This window comes from Sphaerodactylus townsendi, linkage group LG03 (assembly GCF_021028975.2).
Source record: "Sphaerodactylus townsendi isolate TG3544 linkage group LG03, MPM_Stown_v2.3, whole genome shotgun sequence".
In the NCBI taxonomy this organism is placed as follows: Eukaryota; Metazoa; Chordata; class Lepidosauria; order Squamata; family Sphaerodactylidae; genus Sphaerodactylus; species Sphaerodactylus townsendi.
The window spans coordinates 56,863,806-56,888,433 of NC_059427.1; the positions used below are offsets into that span (position 1 = coordinate 56,863,806).

Genomic DNA, 24,628 nt, shown 5'->3' on the forward strand with positions numbered 1-24,628 from the left:
TGGACACAAATCCAGCAGTTCATTGTTCTCCCTGTCACTACTCAGGCTGTCAAATGGAGAAAGAAAGCCCCCACCCCCACCCCCAAGATATGCTCAGGATAAAAATCAGCTCCTTCCACACATGCCATTCCTGATAGCCCAAACAAGTCTTGTTTCCCTGCTCCTTTTGCAGGCAGTGGTGGGTGAAAAGAAGGAACTGGAACTGGGCAAGGAGGAGAGAAGAGACAAGTGTTCCTATGAAAAAAAGAGAAAGTTCAGAAGGGGCCTTTTTAAAAGTCTGAGAGAAGCTGGTAAAAACAGAAGTCAAACTATGATGCTGTCAAAGGCATAGGAGGTATGCTTGAAAATTTGGCAGCTTTGTAACAAAAACCACATTGACAAAATGTGCCTCTCTCGTAAAGTTGTCAAAAACTTGATTTCTGCTTAAATCAGTGGGGTCATCTTCCCCTCTCTGTAGATAGGACAGGTTGAATTACGGTTGATTTAATTTAGTGTACACCACCCTGCCTGCTCAGAGCACCTTTCACCTGTTATGCTACTTCTGGAGTCTGATTGTAGGAAATGGAAACTCAGGTTGCATTCTGATCAATTCCTTGAGTAACTCCTACAGTTATACCAATACTCCTTTATTAAAGCTGTTATATTTTGTGATCGAAGGTGATACTTTCAAAATATGCAGCTCTGTAGTATTTCCAGTTGAAATAATCTATACTCACAGTAAAGGGGAGTTTAGCATTAGCTCTTGTAATTTCTTTCCAAGTATTCCTCAGATGAAATGAGTCTTCCTTCAATCAAATTTTTTTTAAATCAGAGGAAGTCTTCCTTCATTAGACAAATTCATTCTCCACTTGAGGAAGGCATTCTCATTTAAAGAAAGATCTGGCAGAAAATGTCCCAGAACCCAGACCTTAAGAATGTATTTTTCTACTGTAGATTGGTGGCTTGCATTGTTTAACTCTAGATCTTTCCTATTATTTTATTGTCATTATAATATGCTTTAGTTATTAATTATCAATGTAATTTGCTTTTACTTACTGTTCGCTAGCAGTGGTGGTGATTATTGAAGGGTGTGTTTCATTTCTCTTAATTTCTTTGCCAATTATCCTGGGACCCTTCATTTAATAATTACAGATGAAATAGCATTTTAGCATTTGAGGAAATAAAATACTTATAGTCCCTGCACATTCCAGATGGATCATAACATAATCCTTCTGTGCAGCCAACATGAGATTGGCAGAGAGTCTGCGTGAGAAAGGGCAGAAGAGGAGTGAGAAAAGAGATTTTATAACGGCCTGACTGATTTAATCTTTGATTCTAAATCAGCTTAATCCTTCAAAAATACTCAGCATCTAGTCTATATGCACAAGTGAATGAATTTGGTAATTTTCCTGTTTACGTTTAGTGAATGGATGCCTTTTAGTTAATTTTTTCTCTCATCAAAATCTTAGTTATTGTATCCTGTGATATGATGCACATAGTTATGATACTTCACGATTAATAAACAGGAAAACTGGTAGGAATATTTAAGGCGTCTGTTTTGCTTTGGTTTTTTATTAAATCTTTATTTTTCAAACAATATATTATATAGGTCCCATAATATAAAGACGAAACAGTTTTTATGACTTTAAACAAATCCTTAAAATAGATCACTTCCAACTTTCCTTACAGAAAACTTCTGTTTAACTATCATATCCCTGCTTCTGAAAGAGTAATAAAAACAGATGGAGAAAAAAAGCAGTATTTTTACTCATATTTTGTATTTTTATTCTCTAATCTTCCTTTTCAAATCTTACACCCTAAAGCTATATTATTGGTTTTGAACTTCTGTTCAATATAATCCATTCACAGAGTCCATTCTTTGTTATCCATTTCTCCTTAATGTAACTGGTTAATTTTGCAACTTGGCTAATTCCATAACTTTATATGGCCAATCATACATTGTGGGTATTTCTTCAGACTTCCATTTCTTGGCCCATATGATTCTTGCTGCAACTGGTAAATATATAAACAATATTCTAACTTCCTTGTCCACTGATCTATCTAAAATACCTAATATATGCTTCTGTTAAGGCCACTGTTTTGAAATTAGTTTAAAATCTGTACATAGTTTGTTTTAAAACTAACAGTTATGAAGAAACTGAAATCAGGGCTTGACCTCTGCTTTAGTAGATGCTTAATAGATGCTTTGGCACATAAAGGAATAGTGGCATTGGTAAATTCCAGTTGAGCTCTGTGGTGGCAATGAATTTGTTTGTCTTATTTGTTAACCTTTGATGTTGTTTGTCTTATTTGTTAACCATTGATGTAGTTTGAAGTTTTCCCAGCAGTAGTATCAGAGTGGAATCTCTGCTGAAATGAATGCATCCTAAGTGGTACATTGAAAAGATTTAAAGTGGCAGCTCTTTTGAACCATGAAGCTGAGTCATCATTTATTTTAGTTAGTACATCAGCCGAATGTCTAGAAACATGCTGGGATCTGCACTACACAACTGATTTTATAATTATTCCCTGCTCACCTTAGAAAAGTTGGCTTTCACTAGAGGATATGTATCTAACTGTGTAATGACAATGATGTCACACTCCATTGATGCTTTCTTTATTCACTTGGGTATCACAAATGGCAAGGACGTGTTTAGGTCATCAGAGACTGGAGATCTGGATTACCTTGAAGCTAGGTGATACATCCATGATCTTGCCAGCTTTTCCAACAGAATGATTCCTTTGCCATGATACTGCTGTCTCTCATAGAATAGACATGGCTATACAGTTTTGTGTCACAGGAGTGCACACGTGGCCTTTATGATCAGGGGAGAAGAACGAGGAGGGGAGTTGAAGCTAGGACAGTGCTGCCTCCAGGGTAGAGCCTTTTGAGGTACCGCTAGGGAACTGCTTAGCATTATATAAAAATGAACTCTGTCTGCTGAGAGCTGGAATTTAAGGAATTTATGTAATTTTGTTTTTTAGACTCAGAATAATGATTTAAGTTGTGGAATGCAACCAAGCACAAAAGCTGAAAATATGGAGACTTCAGAGGTTGGATCATCAGTGTTACAAATGCAAGACCATGTAAGTTCAATTCAAGCCAAAGTCCTGTGACATTTGTTTACTGTATGTTGCTTGTTCATTTTCTGGGTCTGATATGGAGATCTGGCGCATTTGACCTTGGGAGTATCTTGCGTAGTACTGCTGTATTTTATAAACACTGTGAATCTAAGGCGGGTGGGGTGGGGTGGGGCGGGGCACACAGCTGGCTCTAACCCTGTCTCTGATAACCTTTGTGGCAGTGCTGGGTACGACTGGCAATTACCTGTGCTTATAATTTTATATCTGGGTTACCAAAATCCGTGGTGACTTAATACAAAACAGTAGTATAGAAGATGTTGGCTGAAGAGAACAATGACAGTTGTTTGATTTAGTGGTTAACTAAAGAACCTCACTTAGAAACAAAATAGAAATCCTAGAAACAAATTTAAAATTGAGCGATACAAAACAATAACATGGTGAGCAGGTCTTATAGGATTACTGTGATTATTTGTGGCTACTAATAGTACCATCTAGTGGAAGAATAAAATGGTGCATAAGAGATTATTTTTTGGAAAGAGCTTTGGGAATGTTTTGTCTTTACCATTAAGATTTTTTTTCTCCTATCTACCCAGAGAATTTCAGAAGAAGGATGCATCAGTTCTTAAACTTTTCTCAAGGATGATCTCCTCTGCCTTTTAGTACTGTTAGGTGACTAAGCTAGCCATGGCAGTGTTAGACTTCCCTTTCTTCCTGTTGACCACCCGTCCGCCTGTTCCTCACCTGGCTCTACATGCAGAGCTTCCACTTGTTTCTGGTGTGTGTATATACCAGGTGTCTGGAATCTGAGAGAGGTGGGCCATTAGACATCTTATACCGAAACACCTTGTTTATGTGGTCAAGGTGATAAAAATCTGTTCTATGCCTCCTTGCCTGACCTACCTGGTAGATGAATTCCTGGTAGAACTAAGCCACTTAATCATGAACTAAGCCTTTAGACATAGAAAAAATCTTGAAGTAGGAAGGAAAAAAGTGCTTTCTCTGGTCAGTAAGCACAGCCAGGAATTGGAGGGACCTCCTCTCCAGGTTCAGATAGATTTGGCTGCTGGGAGAAAAGTGATCCCTTTTGTATAACAAACCAGAAGAAAACTTCCCAGTTACATTAACTTCCCAGTTTTCTGTAGTACTGTGTGGACTAGTATGAATTAGCCTTTTGAACTATTTATTTAGAATAGCCCATGTATGTTCTTACAAATCTGTACAATCTTTTGTAATTCTTAACCTGACTAGCCATTTGGCTGTTGGTCCCATCATCCCCAAGTATCTAAGTTAAAAGACACAACTCAGGTGCGTGTTGCCGATTGTACTTTTATTTTAAGAAAGCTACAGCTACCAGGTTAATTGTTTTCTGAAACCTTGCAAGGCTGACTTTATTGATTTTAATCTCGGGGGGGGGGCTTATTCCTTAGTTAGGTTCACACTTCAAGGTTTTGTAAAAAAATTTTTTTTGCTAACTGCCCCATCCCAAGGACGTTCTTGAATTAGACAAGCTAGACAATTACTCTTTGTAAATGAAGCTAAATCCATGTATGAAGAAAGATACCTGGTCACTACCTCTTCTCTTTCTAATCTAAATGACAGATTTTACATATTATTGACACCCCAACAATGGGGTGTTTAGGTTTTCCAGGCTGTGTGGCTGTGGTCTGGTAGTTTTCGCTCCTAACGCTTCACCCGCATCTATGACTGGCATCTTCAGAGGCATGTCACAGGGAGATATGTTTCTCCCCGTGATATGAGGTCACACAGTCTGGAAAACCCACAACAACCAGTTGATTCTGCCCATGAAAGCCTTCAACAAGCTCAGCAATAGTTATGACCTGGATCTATAGTGGTTGATGTTCTTTTAAAAATAGCATCTTTATTCAAGTGTATTAAATGTTGGCAAAAGCACTTCTTTATAAATCTTCTACTCAGATGACACCCAAACTCTACTATTGGTTGTTTCTTTTTCTTTTACACTTGCTTATATTGAAGGGAGAAATTTGTTTTCCGGCTTTTAAAAACGCATTGTTTTTCCCCCTCTTTATAGTCATGTCCATCCATCCATAAACATCTGACAGTCGAAGAATTATTTGGAACTTCAATGCCAAAGGATTCACCTCCAGTTCCCTATCCTAATCCTGAGAGAACAGAGAAGTTACAGAATGATGCTTCGTGCAGAGACCACAATTTCCTCTTACCCTTTTCATTTGAGCAGTCAACAGTGATCCATCAACCTCTAGGGAAACTGGATGGCCCAAGCTTCAAAAGTGGCTCTTGCACTTTACTGCAGCAGGAATGTGTGCCTCCCTTGCTAATTGCTCCACCTCCAGTTTCACAGCCTGAGATAACTAAGGCTTCAAACTATACTGTGCAGCTGAGTCCTGTGGTTAACTCAGCCTCTGTCGTAGAAGCTCCTTCTGTCCCAGCACTTCCGAGTCTACATACAAACAATAACATCATGCAAGTCATGCAGCAAGCTACCAAGCAGGTGTCTCCACTTGGGAATCAACTGCCGTCTGATATGAACCACGGTCCACCAAATCTAACTCCTAGTCAAAACCACTTTATAACTTCTTTGGCTGCAGCAAATACAGACACTTCAAACGTAACTCTTCCAAATATGAATCTCCTTAAAAAACTCAGGTTGACCCCACAACATGACCAAATACAGCAGTCGCTTAGTAAAACTCCAGTAGCCCCTAACTTTTCCTCTGCAGTTAATCAACTGGCAACACCAGATTGTTTTAAGGAATCTCTCATCAAGCAGCAAGCTCTGACTGGTAAAATGCTTCCACCTACCCAGGTAACATGTGAATTTGAGATATACTGTGGTTTTCTAGCAAAAATTAAGACACTGTGTGTAAGGGTCTGTTACTCTAGTCAGCAAACAAGACTCAGGAAAGTTTCAAGAGCCACCCAAGGTTCAGGAAGCCAAAGCTGGCGCCTTGTTCCCTGAAGCCCTGACCTGAACATTGCCACATGGCTCATTCCGTATTCCCCTCTCCCTCACATTCCCAAAACATCAGCATAAAGAAAGATGGTGAGAAAGAAGCATTGTTTGTGATAGCCGCAGACGCTTCCCTCCTCCAGGAAGGTGGAGATAAGAAAGCGGTTCGCCTGTTCAACTAAGTTACAAGCAAGCAATAGAAAATCTTCCCAGCCTCTGGCAATGATAATGCAAGTCCAGCTGTGGCTTTGGTGCAGACATGCAAGATGCCAGGCCGAGCATGGCTTTGGCCTGGCACTGTGACAAATTAAGAAGTAAATGCAAAACTGTTGATTTCTTTTCAAATTGATAGTCAAAGTCTTTGAAGCTTTCTGCCTGCAGCAATGACAATAGCTCTGATCAGGCTTCGACTGAAATAGTAGTGTGACTTTTGTCTTCCTTGGTTGAATGAAGCATATGCTTTGGATATCAGCTCTGCAGAAATTGCTGATCTTGAGCATCAGTGCTGCTATTCTCTTTTAACAGGAGTGGACATTTGTTTTTTTTTCTTAACCACAGCAAAGGCAACCACACACATCTACTGGACTTGACTGACACTGATTTGAGAGTAGGACTGTTAAGTGGTAGATTGTTTCTCTGTTTTATTCTGCAAACCAACCTGTAGCCATCAGAATATTTTTAATTTAGAAGGGAAAATATAAGTGTGCAAGCTATAGCAAAGTAATTATTCATATGATGCTGTATTTGTTTTTCATTTGCAGACAACACAGCAAGGTAAAGAACCTGAGACATTTGCACATCCCAAAACTTTATCAAAGGCAAATCAAGTATGTATTTAAATCCTCATGTCCTACACTTCTGGCATCAAACTTCTGCCTTTACAGAGACTTGAGTCATTGTACAAAGAGTCTAGTCCAGGGGTCCCCAAACTTTTTAAACAGGGGGCCAGTTCACTGTCCCTCAGACTGTTGGAGGGCTGGACTAAAAAAACTATGAACAAATTCCTATGCACAAATTATTGTAAAATGTTTGATTTCACCTTTCAGCCTTTCTGTCATGGTCTATTTTTAGAACAGTAACCAAAGTATGTCAAGTACAGGGTGGGCTCCAAATATTGTTGGGGAGGCTGTGGAATACCTTCCCCTGTAAAAAAAAGCAGAATTTTCCCAATGAAGCATTCCATCTAACCCAGGATTAGGTATCTTCCTGGGTTCTTTCCTCCCTAGCAGCCAGCGAGCGATTCACCAGCCTGGCTGATGCCAATGGGAGTGAGGCGGAACAGAAAGCCTGAGAGCAACACATGGAGTAGCCGAGAGGGAAGGGCGGAGCAGGAGTTGCCACATGTAAGGTTTCCAACTCTGGGTCAGAAAATTCATGGAGATTTGGGGGTGCCATCATGTAATTGCAATCAACAGCCGTCGGGGCCAGTTCCTCCTCTCCCTCGAGCCCCCACTGCACATGAATGGAGCCATCGCCGCCATGCCTGGCGGGCCGGATAAATGCCTTCAGGGGGCCACATTTGGCCCCCGGGCCGTAGTTTGGGGACCCCTGGTCTAGTCCTTTCATTCTAGCCAGCTTTCCTGAACCTTCCATGTGTTGGTATTTGGGCTCAATAAGGACCTTTCTCCACCACTTTCATTTTGGATGTTAAAAGGATTTCTTGAATGGAGGAATGGTCAATTAACAGCTCTTTCTGTTGCATCTCATTAAAGACGATAGCTGTTGGCTGTTGCCTACAATGTTTTCTAACACATTATTACAAATTTCTGTTTTCACAAAAATTGTAGTAACATAACCATCTGCACTCACATATAACCACTGGTCTGGTTTAGATTTGACAAAGCCATGGATTATAAGCCACATTTATTGTGGTGTCTGAATATGGCCATTTGTGGCTTCATTCCAACTAATAAAATGACCATTGTGAAGGGCCGGGCAATTTCTGCTAATTCCACTTACCGCTGCAAACCTCCACATTGTGCTTTTCCTATCCCTGTCCCCTATTATGGGGGTCACAGCTGGCTACACTATCTGTAGTTACCATTTTGTGGTGTATGTGGGGGTGGCTTGTTCTGCAAGCTCCATTCACAGTTCTCATTGGATACAAGGTAGTAAGTTTGCCCATGACTAGAACTGTGAAAAATCCAGTATTATGTCTGATCTATAACTACTATGCAGCATGAAGAATAATTGTAGACTTGAGGCAGCATAGAAGTTTCAAGAACTACTAATTAACTTTTTACATGCATCAAACAAAATGAAAAAACCATAGGATTATCTCATAGTAGAAAGAGTGTGTGTTATATGCATCTTTAAGCGTCGCTGATGTCCTTGGTGTGTGCACTGCTTTTAAACTACGGTTTGTTTAGTTTGCTTCATTGTTGCTTTTGTGAGTTTGTGAAGGATTTATCCTTAATTCTAGATATGCATCTGGGTCTTAATCCTCAATGGTTTGAATGAATTTTGGTTTAAAAATTCTTGAAGCCCTTGTATCTAAGTACCATTTCGTATTATGCTGTATCATTGTTGGAGTTCCTGCAGCGTATGTCCTTTTTGTACTATTCTGGGTCATGTACTAGAGCCAGTGAAATAGCTACTTCCTGTGCCAAGGTCATTTCTCCTGACTTCTTCCCATGTGACCTGGGGCTTCTGACAATACTGGGGTGAGAAGAGTAGATGCTACAATTATTACCACACTGCTAAGACTGTGTTGTGAAGAACCTTTATGTATTCATGTAGTACTTGAAAAATGGTACATTTAACAGTCTTGTTTCCTGTCTTTGGTAGGTATCGTCCCCGCAGGTTGTTCCAGCTACAACCACAATGGCATCTTCAGTCCTCTTGTCCCCTAGTGTTTTCCAGCAGTCCTCTATGAAACCATCTGAAATGGAAAGCAAAGTTGGCTCTTCTTCTCCCCTTCCGCTTGGAGATGTTCAGACATTACCTCCTACAGTTCTCAGTAGATCTCAGCTTCAAGAAACTTTAATACATCTAATAAAGGTACTGCCTTTGACTTAATTATGTAGCCAATTCAGAATGAAATGCCACACAGCTGTGTTTATGAATAGTGTTAGTCATCATAAAGAAGGCTGACTACCAGGTCACTGTTGAGCTAAGTATTAGATTATTAGCAAATAGCTTTTAGCAGTATAAATGACAGCTGAAGCACTGATGAAGTGACATAGCAAAAATATTAACAGTAAAATAAAGTGAATAGTGTTAATCCTGTTAAGTAACAGAATTTCATCGTCATGGGGATTCTGTGCAACCCCACATTGGGACTGTATTTGCACAGGGCTGCCACGGAAAGATTTTCAAGCTTTTGTGTGCTCTGCAGCTCTGAAGAGCACTCGTTCGCCCTCCCCCTGGGCGGGAAGCTTCCCCCCAAAATGGACACATGATGGGAGGGGGAGGAGTGCTATTCCCTCAGTTATCAGCAAGGGGGCTGGCACTGTGCAAAAACACACACACACACACACCCCGCTTCGCTGCCACAGAGGAAAGAAGTTCTTTCTTCATCTCTTCTGATTCTTCCTCTCACAGTGGGCCCCAGACCCTGTGAGGCAGTTTTTCATCAAAACTATGAGTTTTTCTCTTCTAGTTGGAGAGGCCTCTGCCCTTTTCAACAGTTTTTGCTTCAGCTTTTTTACTCAGGCCCTGTGAGGTAGTTTTGTTATCTAAATTGTGTGTTTCTGCCTTTTACCATGGATGCTGAGAAAGGCTCTGCCCTTTTTCAGGAAGCTTTTTCCTTCAGCTCTGCTGATTCTTTACCTCACATCAGGCCTCCACCCTGTGAGGTGGTTTTTCTTTGTCAAAATCGTGAGATTTTTCTTTTCTGCCACGGAGGTTGCTTCTTCGGAAATTCCTGTGCCTCTATCCTCATTGAGGGTTAGTCTGGATGAGACCTGTAGGCGATCCTGTATGAAAAGTCTCTGGCTCCTTCAGGTGCTTCAGAGCAAGGAGGTGAGTGGGTTCGTACACCAACCCTATATGAAAAGTCTCCGGCTCCTTTGGGCACTTCAGAGCAAGGGGAGAAGAGGGATTGTTCTCCAGCAACCATTACTGTCCCTCCTCATGGAACCTTCCAGACTGTCTCCAACCTGAGATGCACGGAGATTACTCTGATCCACTGAGTGCCAAGGCTCTTCAGAACCTGTTTGGCGCCATGACGCTTTTGAGTTGATCCACTCAGTGCCGGGCTTTTTGGAGCCAATCCACTTGACGCCAAGGATCATTGGAGCCACACTGCTGGGTCTTTGGAGCCAAACTGCTTGGCACAGAGGCTCTTCAGAGCCATTCCGCTCAGTGCCAAAGCTATTCAAAACAAATCCACTTGGCACCATGGATGATCAGAACCAATCTGCTCAATGTCAAGAATCTCTCAGCACCAAGAATCGATCAGACCCAATCCACTCTGCACCAAGGCTCATCGGAACTGATTGCTCACAGCTAAGAATTGTTGGGACTGATACCCTAGGTGCCGAGTCACCAGTCTGTTGGGTCAGCCTGACTATCACAGGGACTTGATGGTGGATCTTTCCACTTTCCACACTTGCCCCAAGGTGTTGATAAGGGACAACCCACGTTTTCATCCTTGGGTGATTGGTGTTGGTTCTTGGAACACCTGGTCCATATGGCCAAAACTCTGATCTTGTCAGTCCACTCTGCCTCAGCTGGGGCACCACCTACCTTCATGTCACATGTCTCTTGACCTTGTTGAGTTCCGGACTCACTAGCAAACTGGAGAGTCCCTATAGGATTCAGAAGGACGGCTATAGGTGCCTTTTCTACAGCCAAACTCTATGATTGGGTCTAGTGTCCCAGTCCATAACAAGGTTGAGAGCCCATTTCCCCCTCAGGAAAGGAGGGGAGGGAAATTGATTTAGTTGGTTTTAAATTCCCTGTGAATGTGCCCCCTGTATTGGCTTATTGCCAGATGATTCTATTGGCCAGAGAACTCTCCTTCAAGGGATTCAGCTTTGGCAAGCCGCAAATTAGCAATGCTTAGCACACCTTTGGCTCTGCAGATTCTGGACAGGGATGTCCCTGTCTTAGTCTTTGGTATCTCACACAATCCTAGAATTACCAGCAGAGGTATTTTAACTTGCAATTCATTTAATAGCTGGCAGCACAAGTGGCCTGATGGCAATGCTTCACAGCAGACTCAAAACTGCCCTGTCTTCCTTCAACCTCAGGCCAAACACTTGCTTCATACCAAAGCGGGGAGAAGTTAGCACGTCTTCTCCCAGATATCACCCCAGGAGAAGAACTTCTTCCTGACCACATCTTGGTTCCTTTTCTCATAGACTGTCCCAACTGGTGTCATGTTGGGAAGCCGCTACTTATGACAATGGGGTTTTTGAACATGGTTCAGCTGGGCTACCATGTGGAACGGTCTTCGTTGCCATCTTTTTCCCTGAGTTCCAGCAACCGCCTGTCACCCACCTCTGCGGCTGCTGCACGAGCTTCAGCCCTTGTGCTCTTAAGAGGATCATCAGGAAAACCCCTGCTGGCCATGGGGCATCAGCGTTATTCCCCTGCTCTTTTCCTGATTAATCAGAGGCCTGCTAAGAGGCGCCTCATTCTGAATTGGTAGATCTTTGGCACGCATGTGCATATTTTTATATCACTATCCAGCCACAGGTGCGTGACATTTAGGTGTGGTGACTCTAGATACGAGTGCACCACTTTGCCTTTGGCTAAACTTTTGACAAGTGTGTAGCAGTGCTGGGGCCTTCCCCATCGAATAGTTGAGGTGCAGTGCTTTTGTACTGCAATGACTGTTTCATGGTGGCCCGGTCTAGCTTAATTCTGGAAATCAGCCTACCTTCAAAATTAGTATCCTTCAGGGGCTCATAATTAAACCTGTGGACATCTCCCTCCCCATTCCAATGTTTAGACTTTACTGGGGTGAGACTGGATTTCACCCTTCACCAGATGTTCTGGCTAGCCTCCAGGGCAATTGCCATTTGAATCTTTGGATCATAGGTTGTTTTTCAAATAATCTCTGTCAACTGTGATGGTCCACAGCCCACACATACATTTCAATTCCAAGGGTAGTGATAAAGCTCTTGAATTGGGTGATGCTCAATGAACTTGCTCCAAGTGGATCTGCAAGTTTTTCCCATGCATGAAGTCACGGATGCCTCCCTACCCAGGTGAGGGTCTCACAATTAAGGTGTTGATGCTCTAGGTTGTAATCGGAGAGCTTGATCTCAGAGTGATAGTATTGTTCTCATTTCTTTGTCAAATATGTTGACCAGGACAGATATCTAAACCCATTATTGGCAAACAACCTCCACACATCTGTGCCCACTGTCTGCCTGACTCTTGACAGTGGCTGATACAACAGGGTTCTCCTTGTTCACCGCTTGCGTTGCTGGTGCCTGGTGTACGTAACTGGCATGCTGAGCCGGCATTACTTACCCTACCATGTTTGGTCCCTAAAATACTCCTATCTTAGGGAGCTGCTCTAACCTTTCAAGAAAACCGTGATTCGATCTCTCCGCTTCACAGGGTAACACCAAGTGCAGGAGATGCTGCTTGAGAGCTGGCATCGACACCATATCAGTGAGGGTTGTGTTCCAATTTCATTGAAACGGGGAGTTTCTCTTCCAGCTATTCCCCCTACTCTACTGTGGTAGACAAGCCCAAGCCAACAAGGCCTGGGGCGTTTTCATCACCCATTATGGGAGCAGGCATCCTTTGCTCTCATCCTGAAATCCTTGATGTTGGGTGTGACCTCCCAGTTCTCTCCAGCCCCTGACTACTCAGGACAGGTCCTCTGCTGCACTATGATGTTCGAGAACTTTGTCTAACAGCTTGACTGCTACAGCCTTAGAAAGGTAGCCTTATGGGATGAAGGTGATCCTCGATTTAAATGGGCCTTTCTGCTATTTTCAGAATTTCATCTTGGGTTGGATTCATTCCCCTCTTTGCCTACCCACCCTGCAGGCAATGCCTCAAGGGTTTACAAAGTATGTGTCTGCCTGTTAAGAGATCTGTGCCATAGTGGAATTTGACTTTGATTCTCACGGGGCTAATGGCATGTCCCTTTGAACCTTGACCTCCAGTGACTTATCACTCCTGTCCTATAAGACTGCCCTCGTTGCCATCACCTATAGTAGGAGGGTGGGAGACCTGTGGGCTCTCAGATGCCATCCACTTTCAATTAATTCCATCAGGAAAATGTGCTGTAGTACCCCAGCCAAGATCATTCTTAAGCTGGTTTTCAGCATTCCTTATGGTATGACTGGTGTTCTTCCTCAAACTATCCCTCCCAGTGAAACAGTCGCTGCACACATTACATACAAATAGGGCATTGCTTTTCAACCTGTATAGCGCTGCAGACACAATGAAGGACGATAACCTTTTCATTCTGGTAGGGTGCCTCATGAAGGGCTAGCAGTAGCTGCATCTATCCATATGAGCATCCAAGCCCATGAATGGCCTATGAGTCATCAGGGGGGTTTGACCATTGGAGGTTCACGCTCACCCCTCCAAAGCGCAGGCAGCGTCAGTTGCATGGCCATTGGGTGCACACAGAACATTTGCCATACAGCCACATAACCCTCTTTTGTCTGTTTTTTGACATTATTTGGTGGATGTTAACTCCTACATGGTGGCTGCAGTGGGCAGAGCAGTTCTGCCAGCATTAGTCAAATAACCGTAAGCCCACCAGCAGGCTCTTTCTTATGTTCCTATGTACTTGAGCTTGCTAGTGAGGATGCACAGAATACCCATGACTATGAAATACAGAGTTGCACTTACCTATAACTGTAGTTCATTGTGGACACACATCCTTCCCTGCTACCTCACCGTGGGCTGCTATTTTTTACCACGCCGCAAATGACTTTCCAGGTCTTCCTTGTCTAGCTGTGGTGGCGGTAGGAGAACTGAAGGAATAGCACTCCTCCCCCTCCCATCATGTGACCATTTGGGGAGGAATCTTCCCTCTCACAGAACACCCACTCGATGAACTACAGTTACAGGTAACTGCAATTCTGTATTTATTCCCCAGTTAGATTGTCAACGTTTCTGAAGTAACTTCTGTTGGGGACAACATTTCAGAGATGTGAATCTGTTCTTAAAATGTCAGTTTAGGTACACATACGGGTTCTGTGCCTATGCAGAGCAAATGGGCTAGATCCTTTTGAACAGGTCTGCATGTGGTGGTGCCTTTCACTGAAGCTCCCCATCCCAGGGCAGTTTTCCCCTCCCCTGTCAGGCTGTTCTGTGGGTCCCCCACCCCCAAGAGCAGTGTTTGGGTGTCATTTTGAGCTTCAGGGGGGGAGAGGGGAGAAAGCCACATTCCAAAATCCTACCTCCTATATTGAAATTTTCAGTCCTGTCCTATCCAAATCATAGCTAGAAATGTTCTAGAGCTAATGGGTTGCAGCTTTGGGTGGGAAATGCACACTTTTTCCACATAGAAAGCAAGCTGACAGAGTGCCTTTAAGGATACCCCTCGGGGAGGTGGGGGGCTGCAAGGATACTCCTCGGGTGATTCGATCATTAGGAATATAGAGAGTTGGGTTTGTGAGAGGCGTGATGACCACATGGTGACTTGCCTGCCTGGTGCGAAGGTTGCGGATGTCACGCTTCGTCTAGATAGGCTGTTAGACAGTGCTGGGGTGGAGTCAGCAGTTGTGGTCCACATTGGTACCAATGACATTGGGAAATGTAGCCGGGAGGTTCTGGAAGCTAAATTTAGGCTGCTAGGAAACAGGTTAAAATCCAGGACCCCTAAGGTGGCATTCTCCGAAATGCTACCTGTTCCACGCGCAGGGCGAGCTAGGCAAGCGGAGATACAGGGTCTCAATGCGTGGATGAGAAGGTGGTGTAAGGCAGAGGGTTTCAGCTTTGTCAGGAACTGGGGAACCTTTTGGGATAAGGCAGGCCTGTACAAAAGGGACGGGCTTCATCTTAACCAAAGAGGAACCAGGCTGCTGGCTCTCAACGTTAAAAAGGTGGCAGAACAGCTTTTAAACTGATCCTTGGGGGAAAGCCGACAGGAGCTGAGGTGACTTCGGTTCGGAATACAGAGTCCATGGGGATGCAGACAGAGAGGGAGGTTTTTCTAAATCAACCACATACAAGCGAGGAGCATAGCAATGTGATAAGTGATAGTGTCTACAAAAGGCTAGAGGGCAAATCACATAAATCCCAGGTTAGGGACAGAGACAGAGTATACAAGTGTCTCTATGCTAATAGTAGAAGCATCGACCTAAAATGGGGGAGCTGGAGTACAGAGTTTTGAAGGAGGACATTGATATAGTGGGCATCACAGAGACATGGTGGAATGAGGAGAACCAGTGGGATGCTGTTATCCCAGGTTACAGGCTCTACAGGAAGGATAGGACAGGGTGTATTGGGGGTGGGGTGGCCCTCTACATCAAAGAGAGCATAGTGTCACATAAAATAGACAATGAGGGGAGCTGATTCCTCTACAGAAGCACTGTGGATATCAATACCAGGGGTGAAGCATAGTTTAACAGTAGGAATATATTATCGTCCCCCTGACCAAAGTGCACAAGAGGATTCTGAGATGGAAAAAAGAAATTAGAGAGGCCAACAAAAGCAAAAATGTCGTGGTAATGGGCGGTTAACTATCCCCACATAAACTGGAAACATGCATGTGTAGGTCATAGTAAGGAGAACATTCCTGGATATGCTAAATGACTGTGGCTTAGGAGCAGATGGTTGTAGAACCAACCAGGAGATGTGATCCTAGATCTAATTCTATGTGGGACCCAGGACCTGGAAAGCGGGAAGTCAGTGTTGTTGAGCCGAGAACAGCCACCACAATGCTGTCAGATTCAGTATCTCTGCATGCGAACAAGTGACAACTACCAATGTAGTTACATTCTTCAGAAAGGAAATTTCTCAAAGATGAGGGGGAGAAAAGAGGAAGCTGAAAGGGAAAATCAAGAGAGTCAAAATGTCCAAGGTGCTTGGAGGTTATTTAAAACACAGTCTTAAAAGCTCAGCTGGAATGTGTTCCTGCGAGGTTAGGAAAGGCAGCTTCAGTCCAAAAGAAAGCCACCATGGTTAACAAGGGACAAATTATGAGGAAATTATTAGGACAAAAAAGATGTCTTTTAGAAAATGGAAGTCCAACTTAACTGATGAAGAATACCAGGGAGAACACAAATGGTGGCAAAAGAGAAGCAAGTTAGTTGTAAGGGAAGCAAAAAAGGATTATGAGGAACACATGGATGCGAACATCAAGACCAGCAACAAACAGTTCTTCAAGTACATCAAAAGCAGGAAGCCAGCTAGGGAAGCGGTAGGCCCATTAGATGATGAAGGAACAAAAGGTGTGCTAAAAGATGACAGGGAGATTGCAGAGAAGCTGAATGAATTCTTTGCATCTGTCTTCACCCAAGAGGAGGTGAGGACAATTCCTGCACCTGAACCAAGCTTCTTAGGAGGTGAATCGGAGGAACTAGCGAAGATAGTGGTAGACAAGGAAGAAGTTCTGGCAGCCATTGATAAACTAAATGCTACCAAATCCCCTGGCCCAGATTGCATTCATCCAAGAGTTCTTAAAGAGCTCAAGCATGAAATTGCTGATGTTCTCACATTAATATGCAACTTATCCCTGAAATCAGGCTCCATCCCTGAAGACTGGAAGATGGCCAATGTCACACCAATCTTTAAGAAAGGGTCTAGGGGGGACCCAGAAATTACAGGCCAGTCAGTTTGACATCTGTTCCTGGTAAATTAGTAGAATCTATCATTAAAGATAAAATTATTAAACATGTAGAAAAGCAAGACCTGCTGAGGAAGAGTCAGCATGGCTTTTGTAGAGGCAAGTCCTGTCTTACAAACTTACTAGAGTTCTTTGAGGGTGTAAACAGACATGTGGATAAGGGGGAACCAGTGGACATTGTCTACTTGGATTCCAAAAGGCTTTTGACAAAGTTCCTCACCAGAGACTGTTGAGAAAACTCAGCAATGAAGGAATAAGAGGGGAAGTCCTCCTATGGATTAAAAACTGGTTGAGGAACAGGAAACAAAGGGTGGGTATAAATGGGAAGTTCTCACAATGGAGAGAGATGTAGGGAGTGGTGTCCCCCAAGGATCCGTTTTGGGACCAGTGCTGTTTAACTTATTCATAAATGACCTGGAAGTAGGGGTGGGTAGTGTGGTGGCTAAGTTTGCAGATGATACCACTATGTAGGGGTGGTAAGAACCACAAGGATTGCTAAGAGCTCCAAGCAGACCTTACAAATTAGGTGAGTGGGCTAAGAAATGGCAAAAGCAGTTCAATGTAGCTAAATGTAAAGTGATGCACATAGGGGCAAAAAATACAAACTTCACATACACGCGACAGGGGTCAGTGCTATCAGTCACAAGACCAGGAAAGGGATTTAGGCTCTTAGTTGATAGTTCCATGGGAATGTCAACTCAATGCATGGCAGCTGTGAAAAAAGGCAAACTCTATGCTGGGACTGTTAGGAAAGGAGTTGATAATAAAACTGCAAGGATTGTCATGCCCTTATATAAAGCAGTGGAAGCGACCGCACTTGGAGTAATTGTGTTCAGTTCTGGTCAGCCACATCTCAAAAAAAAAGATATCAAGAGATAGAAAAGTGCAGAGAAGGGCAACGAGGATGATTGAAGGATTGGAGCACCTTCCTTATGAGGAGAGGCTGCAGCGCTTGGGACTCTTAGTTTGGAGAGTGAGACGCCTGAGGGGGATATGATTGAAGTCTATAAATTATGCATGGGTAGAAAATGTTGACAGAGAGAAATTTTTCTCTCTTTCTCACAATACTAGAACCAGGGGGCATTCATTGAAAATGCTGGGGAAGAATTAGGACTAATAAAAGGAAACACTTCTTCACTCAACGCAGGGATTGGTGTTTGGAATATGCTGCCACAGGAGGTCGTGATGGCCACTAACCTGGATAGCTTTAAAAAGGGCTTGGACAGATTTATGGAGGAGAAGTCGATCTATGGCTACCAATCTTGATCCTCCTTGATCTCAGATTGCAAATGCCTTAGCAGACCAGGTGCTCAGGAGCAGCAGCAGCAGCAGAAGGCCATTGCTTTCACATCCTGCATGTGAGCTCCCAAAGGCACCTGGTGGGCCACTGCGAGTAGCAGAATGCTGGACTAGATGGACTCTGGTCTGATCCAGCAGGCTAGTTCTTATGTTCTTATGTTCTTATGTACTTACTTATTTTCAGTCGCAAGGCTGTTTTGTGAGTCACAGTATTTATTGGTACAGTTACAAGAGATCTCATATATACCTATAGAGCAGGGGTAGGGAACCTGCGGCTCTCCAGATGTTCAGGAACTACAATTCCCATCAGCCTTTGTCAGCATGGCCAATTGGCCATGCTGGTAGGGGCTGATGGGAATTGTAGTTCCTGAACATCTGGAGAGCCGCAGGTTCCCTACCCCTGCATAGAGAAAGCGAACTCTGAGAGAATTGTTCGACCCTTTGTCATCACTAGTGTTGCAGACCTTTGTGCGACATCAGTGCACTCCAGTTCTTTCTACACTATTGGTTAGACTCACAAATGGAGTACAGTTTAAAAATAACAGGCCATCTAAGCATAGTACCTCAGTAATAGAATTGTTAGGATTGAAACTGGCCCATACTAGAGCATATAGTCAGCTTTGTAGCCTGGTTTTGTTTCTTTGTCGTTTTTTTTCTGCACAAGCGGCTGTTTCTTTTTCCCTGCTGGAATCTAGAGTCAGAAACTTGCTGACAGTGAAGGGGGGAGGGAGGGACAACCCCAGTGAAGAGAGTTCAACTGTCAGCAATTTAACTGTCAATTACGGCCATATAGCCCTCTCAGGTTCCTACCATTGGTCTTGAGAATGCTCTTTGTATTGCCTCAAGTCTACATGAACACAGCTTTTGATGCTACAGAGAAAGGACTGTGTCATATGGCCTGTATGGTCAATTGCTTGATCAAAACCAGCATCATTTGAACCTGGATTAATTTTTTGTAAGTTCTGGTCCAGTATGATGACTGGAAGTACATGGGTTCAAAATGCACTTTGGTTGGCATACTCAGAACTCTGATGCTCATAAAACAAGTTTTTTAAAATATATTTTCTGTTTGCCTTTGTAAAATTACTGTATGGTCTTAGAATTGCCAGCGTAGAATACTTAATTGTATCTGTTTAGTGTGAAAAATCAGAAATATTCTCAGAAATATACAATACTGAGGAAATTCCTCTTGAAACTTGACTGCATTACAACTCTGAAGCTGGTTGGGATGACAGAACCTAACAAAACTTCTGCTAGACAAGATCAGAGGCCAGTGGAGTCATATTTCTCACAGTGGCCAGACATCCCTGAATAAAAAGGCACGGATGTCAAATCCTTCCTTTTGCTGCCTTTCAGCAATAGGCATTTGACCTTTGACATGTCCTGAATTAACATGATCCCCTCTTACAACCATGTAAGCCATATCCCATCATGTCCTAACACTGAATTCCACGAGTTGACTATGTATTAACTATGGCCCCTTTACACATGTTCAGGATTAAATTACTTAGAAGTAGAAAAAGTTGCTCTTTGGTGTTTAATCAAGTGTGCATGTCTTTTTTTCTTCCTTTCAGAATGATTCAAATTTTCTTAGCACTCTTCACGAAGTTTATTTACAAGTGTTGACCAAGAATACCGATGGCATCAAATTGTAACAGAAGTTTTATTCATTTCCTCTGACCTCCTATCTGCTCCAGAAATAATTATGCCTCTTCTGTCAAACTGTTTTTAATGATTGGGGGACCGGGGACGGGGCTCTTAAAGTCTTAATGTTCTGACTCCAGGGAGGCATTTTTTCTTAAATGAACATGTGTAATGCTCTCAGAGATATCTAGATTTCACTGTGATCATCACCAGCAGGGTTTTATTTCTTTGTGGGGAAAGTTGTCTTCTTTTTAATAGCACATTATAGTTTGGAGGGGTTTTAAGAGCCCAGTCCAGATTTGGGGGGGGGGGAGGGCGGAATGTCCTTAGGGAGTTGTGTCAATATGTTTGCCCCCTCTGCCAACACAAGAGGCATTTACACCAGTGGAGGGGGTAAGGACGCTGGTGGCTGGCCACCCCCTAGCTCTGTGGCAACAAAAGCCAGAAGTTGAGGCTGCCGCTGAACTGTGCTATAGTCCTGACTGGACACTGGTCTGGGTTGGGCCAGAGAGTTCCTGGGGGTGAAGCTGATGTTAGTCAGCTTCCCCCCTGGGTTTGCAGCTGGTTGCACTGCAGCCACCCTTTTGGATGGTGTAAACCCATTAAGCCCTATGGAGGGCTTTCTGGTGGCAGGAGTTTGTTGGAGATTTTTCTGCCCCACGCATCGCCGGAAAGCCCTCCAGAGGTGGCAGGATGGTGCTGTACCCGGTTCTCTGGAGATCTGGATTGGGCTGCCATTAAAATGATTTTGTCTTTTTTCCTCACTTTTGAATAATTGGGATAGCTCTGAGCCGAGCTGTGCATTTTGCAGTACAGTAAATATGACTGAATTTATAAAATCATCTGGAAAGAGATGTGGGGAGACTTTCTTTAGAAGTTGGGAGGAATGGATGCAGGTTTTAAAGTTGCTTTATTTCACCTTGGAGTTGAGTGGACTTAGAATGATATTAATCAAGAAACTTAAGTCCCACAGAATGTAAAGATGACAGGTATTCCATTTTGCAAGTACAGGATAAAAATAGGTATCAGCTATTCCTTTACCAGTTGCCTGTGTATTTATTTTTAAAAGGTACTTTTAAAAAGAACAAACGAGGAATGGGTAGAACATCAGTACTGTCATTATTCTATCCAGGTGAATTACGAATTTTGCAGGAGGTTTGCCATTAGAAAGGATTTGTCAGTTCCAAGTGCAAGTATATACAGGTTCATTTATTGTTAAAACTGGGCACATGAATGACAAGTTCAGTGTGATGTCTGTGGCGCATAATTCGTATAGATAGGTTAACATTCATGGTATACCACTGTAAAGTTCAAACTTCTTCCCAAAGGAAGCTTCTGATTTCTAATTGTTTTATATGCTGCTATTGGAGCTCTCTGTGACTTATATTTATTTCATTATGGCATGTGATATTAGCTAGCAATACTATAGTGTAAAATAGATCTCAATTTATTCAAGCAATATTAACCTTAAAGAAAAAGAGTTTTTTAGTAGAAAAGTCATTGTTTTATATTGTGAAAGGTAATTTTCTAGTGAATTTAACCAACATGCACTGCTTATTTTTCAAAGCATTGCTGAAACTGAAGAAAGAGCATTGTTTTAGCTCTGCATATTACAATCTTTCCTTTATGAGCTATTGAAATGGTATGAGTTTGCAAATGAGCACAGCTGGACTCTTGTACAAGCGTCATATCTTTCAGTTGAATTTGGAGAATGTCCTGGGGTAGATTGTTTAATCTTAAGATTAATGTAAAAATGATATCACTGAAGTGCAGAGACTTTCACTAATTCATCAGCCAAGCTTTAATTATAACTCCACACAAATCAGAATGTTTTGATAAAACCAGTGTGTTGATTTTCTTTGAATTAATCAAAAAATGTACTTGAGTTTGAGTAGTTTTATTGGATCTGCTTTTTATTTTATTTAGTAAAATCTGCCTTTGAAAGAGCTTCTTTTCCGCTTCAAACTCAGTGTTTCCAGTTAAATATAGGATTTTATATCAGAAGCCCTTTCAGAATTCAGGGAAATAATATTGATAGTGAGATGCACATTTGATTAATGTATTGGCTTTTAATGCAAAAATTGAAATGGATCTCTGCAGGTTTTTTAACCTCATGCAAGAAACAGGAAGGCTCTCTAGTCATTCGTTGGGTAGTAAATAGTTCACCAGTGGAGGGGATGGGAACTTGCTTATCTTTGATTATTCTAATCTTAAATTTCTCTATAGCCATTTCTGCATGGTGACAGAAGCAGTTGTCCACCGGCATAATTCATGCTGGTGGAGTCACAGGACCGTTCACATGGTCTTGTGCAGCCATCTCCGAAGCTTCTGCGAACTGCAGAGGCAGCTCCACATGGAGCCACCTCCAGTCTGCATGTGTTGTTTACCTTGTCTTCCCTCCGAGGCTCCAGAGGAAGGAAGTGACACACCCACGCAGCCCTCTGACTCACAGAGCCTTAGAGGGAAGACAAGGTAAACAAAACACGCAAACAGGCAGCGCCTAAAAGCAGCGCTCTCACACCAGTGCCCTTCGCATGGCGCCGGCAAGAAAACACCGCTTTCCAAAAAGCAGCGCTTTGAAGTTGGCATTTTCGCAAGTTAAATTGCTTAGGTACACAGTGCCGAACAATAGCCCCCGGACAGTGGTGTTTTTACCATCCCTAAGGAGCTGTTTTAGTCCGATGGCAGAAATGGCCTTAGAAAGAATACTAAGGCAGAACAGTAGTCTTATAGTGCAATCCTAAAGATCATTCCAAGTCTAAGCCCACTGGTTTCAATGGATTTAGAAGGATTAGCTCTGTTTAGGATAGCACTGTATGATATCTTTTCAATGGTTGTGTTACTGGAACCAAATATATCTCATGTTGTGTGTATTGATAGTCAAGATTCAATAAATAAGTGGCCCTAATTATTGAGATGTGTGAAAAAACTTATCACCTGTTAACATTAATTTAATATATATTAAACATTGCGCTTACATTGAACTTGGTCATAATCATTAAACCTATCCAAAGGCCTGTTAAAATTAAACTATGAAGGGTTCCTTGATATTGAATGTACTGTAAGAGTCCTTTGTCTCCAAGGTTTAAAGGAAAAGGGAATATTGCTTTAAACAGCAATAGCATTTCCATCGTTCCAGTGTACTCTTTTAATATTTTTTCCATTGCAACTCCCTACTAATCTCTATTGGTAGCTGTACGTCAGAGTTCTCATTTGTTCAGTGTACGTATAGAGTCAAAAATAGTTCTCCACTTCCAAAGAGGATTTTGTTAGCTAGGAGTTCATTAGCTACTAGGTAAACTCCTTTATACATAAGTTTTAATCTTTGAATTTTATCCACATTAATATCACAACTTTGTGTATGTAGCAGACTCAAGCTGGGAGGTGTCCTACGCAATATAAAGCACTGTTAGTAACATTCAGTGTACCACACTAGTGCTCTTATTGCTTTTTGTTACGTGACAAACATTTTATCAAGAAGCCTCTTTAAGAATTGCTTGGGGAAAAAACTCAGCTGTAAAGTCACAAATGTTTACAAAATCTGGAAACTGCTGGTGAGTTCTTGTTTGAGTACCTACATTTTCTTTAGTCAATACTTGGTTTAAGATGAAAGCATTTATTGTTTCCTGCATGTAACAATAACAAATACATAGCTAATTAACAACCTGTTCCATTAATTCAAGATGATGTTTTGGAAAGGTGCTCCTTATTGTCCCTTGTAATCCAAGAATAAAAAAGTATTTAGACTATATTGCAAAATAGTGAATATTTATCTAAGCATGTATTTTTCCGTTGCCTATATGCAGCTTAAAAAAAATTCTTAATATTCATCTACTCAAAAGTGGCTTTAAAATTTGCAGTTTATTCAAATACTTATTGCTATTATGTAAGTAAAGGCTGTTACATCAATAATATAGCATTGTATTATTATGTGCCTGACATATACTTTGGGGACTTACTTTACAAAATGTAAAAAGCCTATAAAGCAGAGAAGCTGTTTAAGTTCTTTTTCAGCAATAGGTATGAGATTTCAAATATACTGAATTGTAATTTTCCCAGTTTGCTGTGGTTTAGTATGTTCGTGAAATCCAACAATACAACACGTGGGCCATTCAAGGCATTTCTTAATGTTTTAAAGGTGTTTAATGGGGAGTGTTCTGATGCATAAAGTATTGACGCAAACAGCTGCCTTTTGTCAGCTACCCGAGTTGCTTCTTAAGCATATCTTAAAAAGAGGAGTGTGTGCAATATATATTTCACCTCAGTTTTGTTACATCTTAGTGAAAATGTTAAGATGCAATATCCTTTTAAGTTAGGAAAAAAAGTTGCAATAAACTTCCCTTGTATGTTTTCTGTAACAATTTAACATATGGGCACATGGTAGGTTAAAACGCACACTATGTCTGGGTTTACCACTTTGATTTGTACTCGCATGTTTGAGATTTTGAGGTGCTTCAGATCTTTGGCATTTTAAATAACGATGTTTGGAAAACAGTAGGCATGATCCATGACAATTGTTACTAGGCTCAGTAGAATCTTGTATTTTGGGTTTTTTTAAAAAACTCTCCCTGACCTTGGCATGCATACACAAAGCATTGTAGGGAAGGTATTAGGGGAGGTGGAAGATCTGTGTGTGCCTTGGTTTGGTGCAAATTGTGTTTCTTTGCATAGACAGCAAGGAATGGTGGAAAATAAGACTCTGAACCTATAGGATTCCACAGAAAAGTGCTGCAGCTGACTGGATCATGCCCAGTGTTGTTTGAGCAATTAAAAAAAAACTATAGTGCATTGGTAACATTTCAGTACTATGTATGTAATTTGTACCATCTTATATTGACAAATATTAAGTTATTGCATATATGTTTAAGAATGAGCATTTTTCATTGAAAATTTTGTATGTTGGCAAATATATTTTTGTAATAAAATTTCAAAGACAAACGTTTGAGTCCCTCCTAAAA

The 24,628-nt window shown here is 42.0% G+C and overlaps 1 protein-coding gene across 1 annotated transcript in view; it reads left to right on the forward strand.

Moving 5' to 3' along the window:
- The window catches only part of DCP1A (decapping mRNA 1A), a 59,931-nt gene extending 35,303 nt beyond the window's left edge, over positions 1-24,628 (forward strand). Inside the window, exons 6-10 of the mRNA XM_048490167.1 lie at positions 2,965-3,066; positions 5,114-5,869; positions 6,775-6,840; positions 8,801-9,013; positions 19,601-24,628. Of these exons, the coding sequence (XP_048346124.1) occupies positions 2,965-3,066; positions 5,114-5,869; positions 6,775-6,840; positions 8,801-9,013; positions 19,601-19,681 (1,218 nt within the window). The 3' untranslated portion in view covers positions 19,682-24,628. The remainder of the gene's footprint in view (positions 1-2,964; positions 3,067-5,113; positions 5,870-6,774; positions 6,841-8,800; positions 9,014-19,600) is intronic.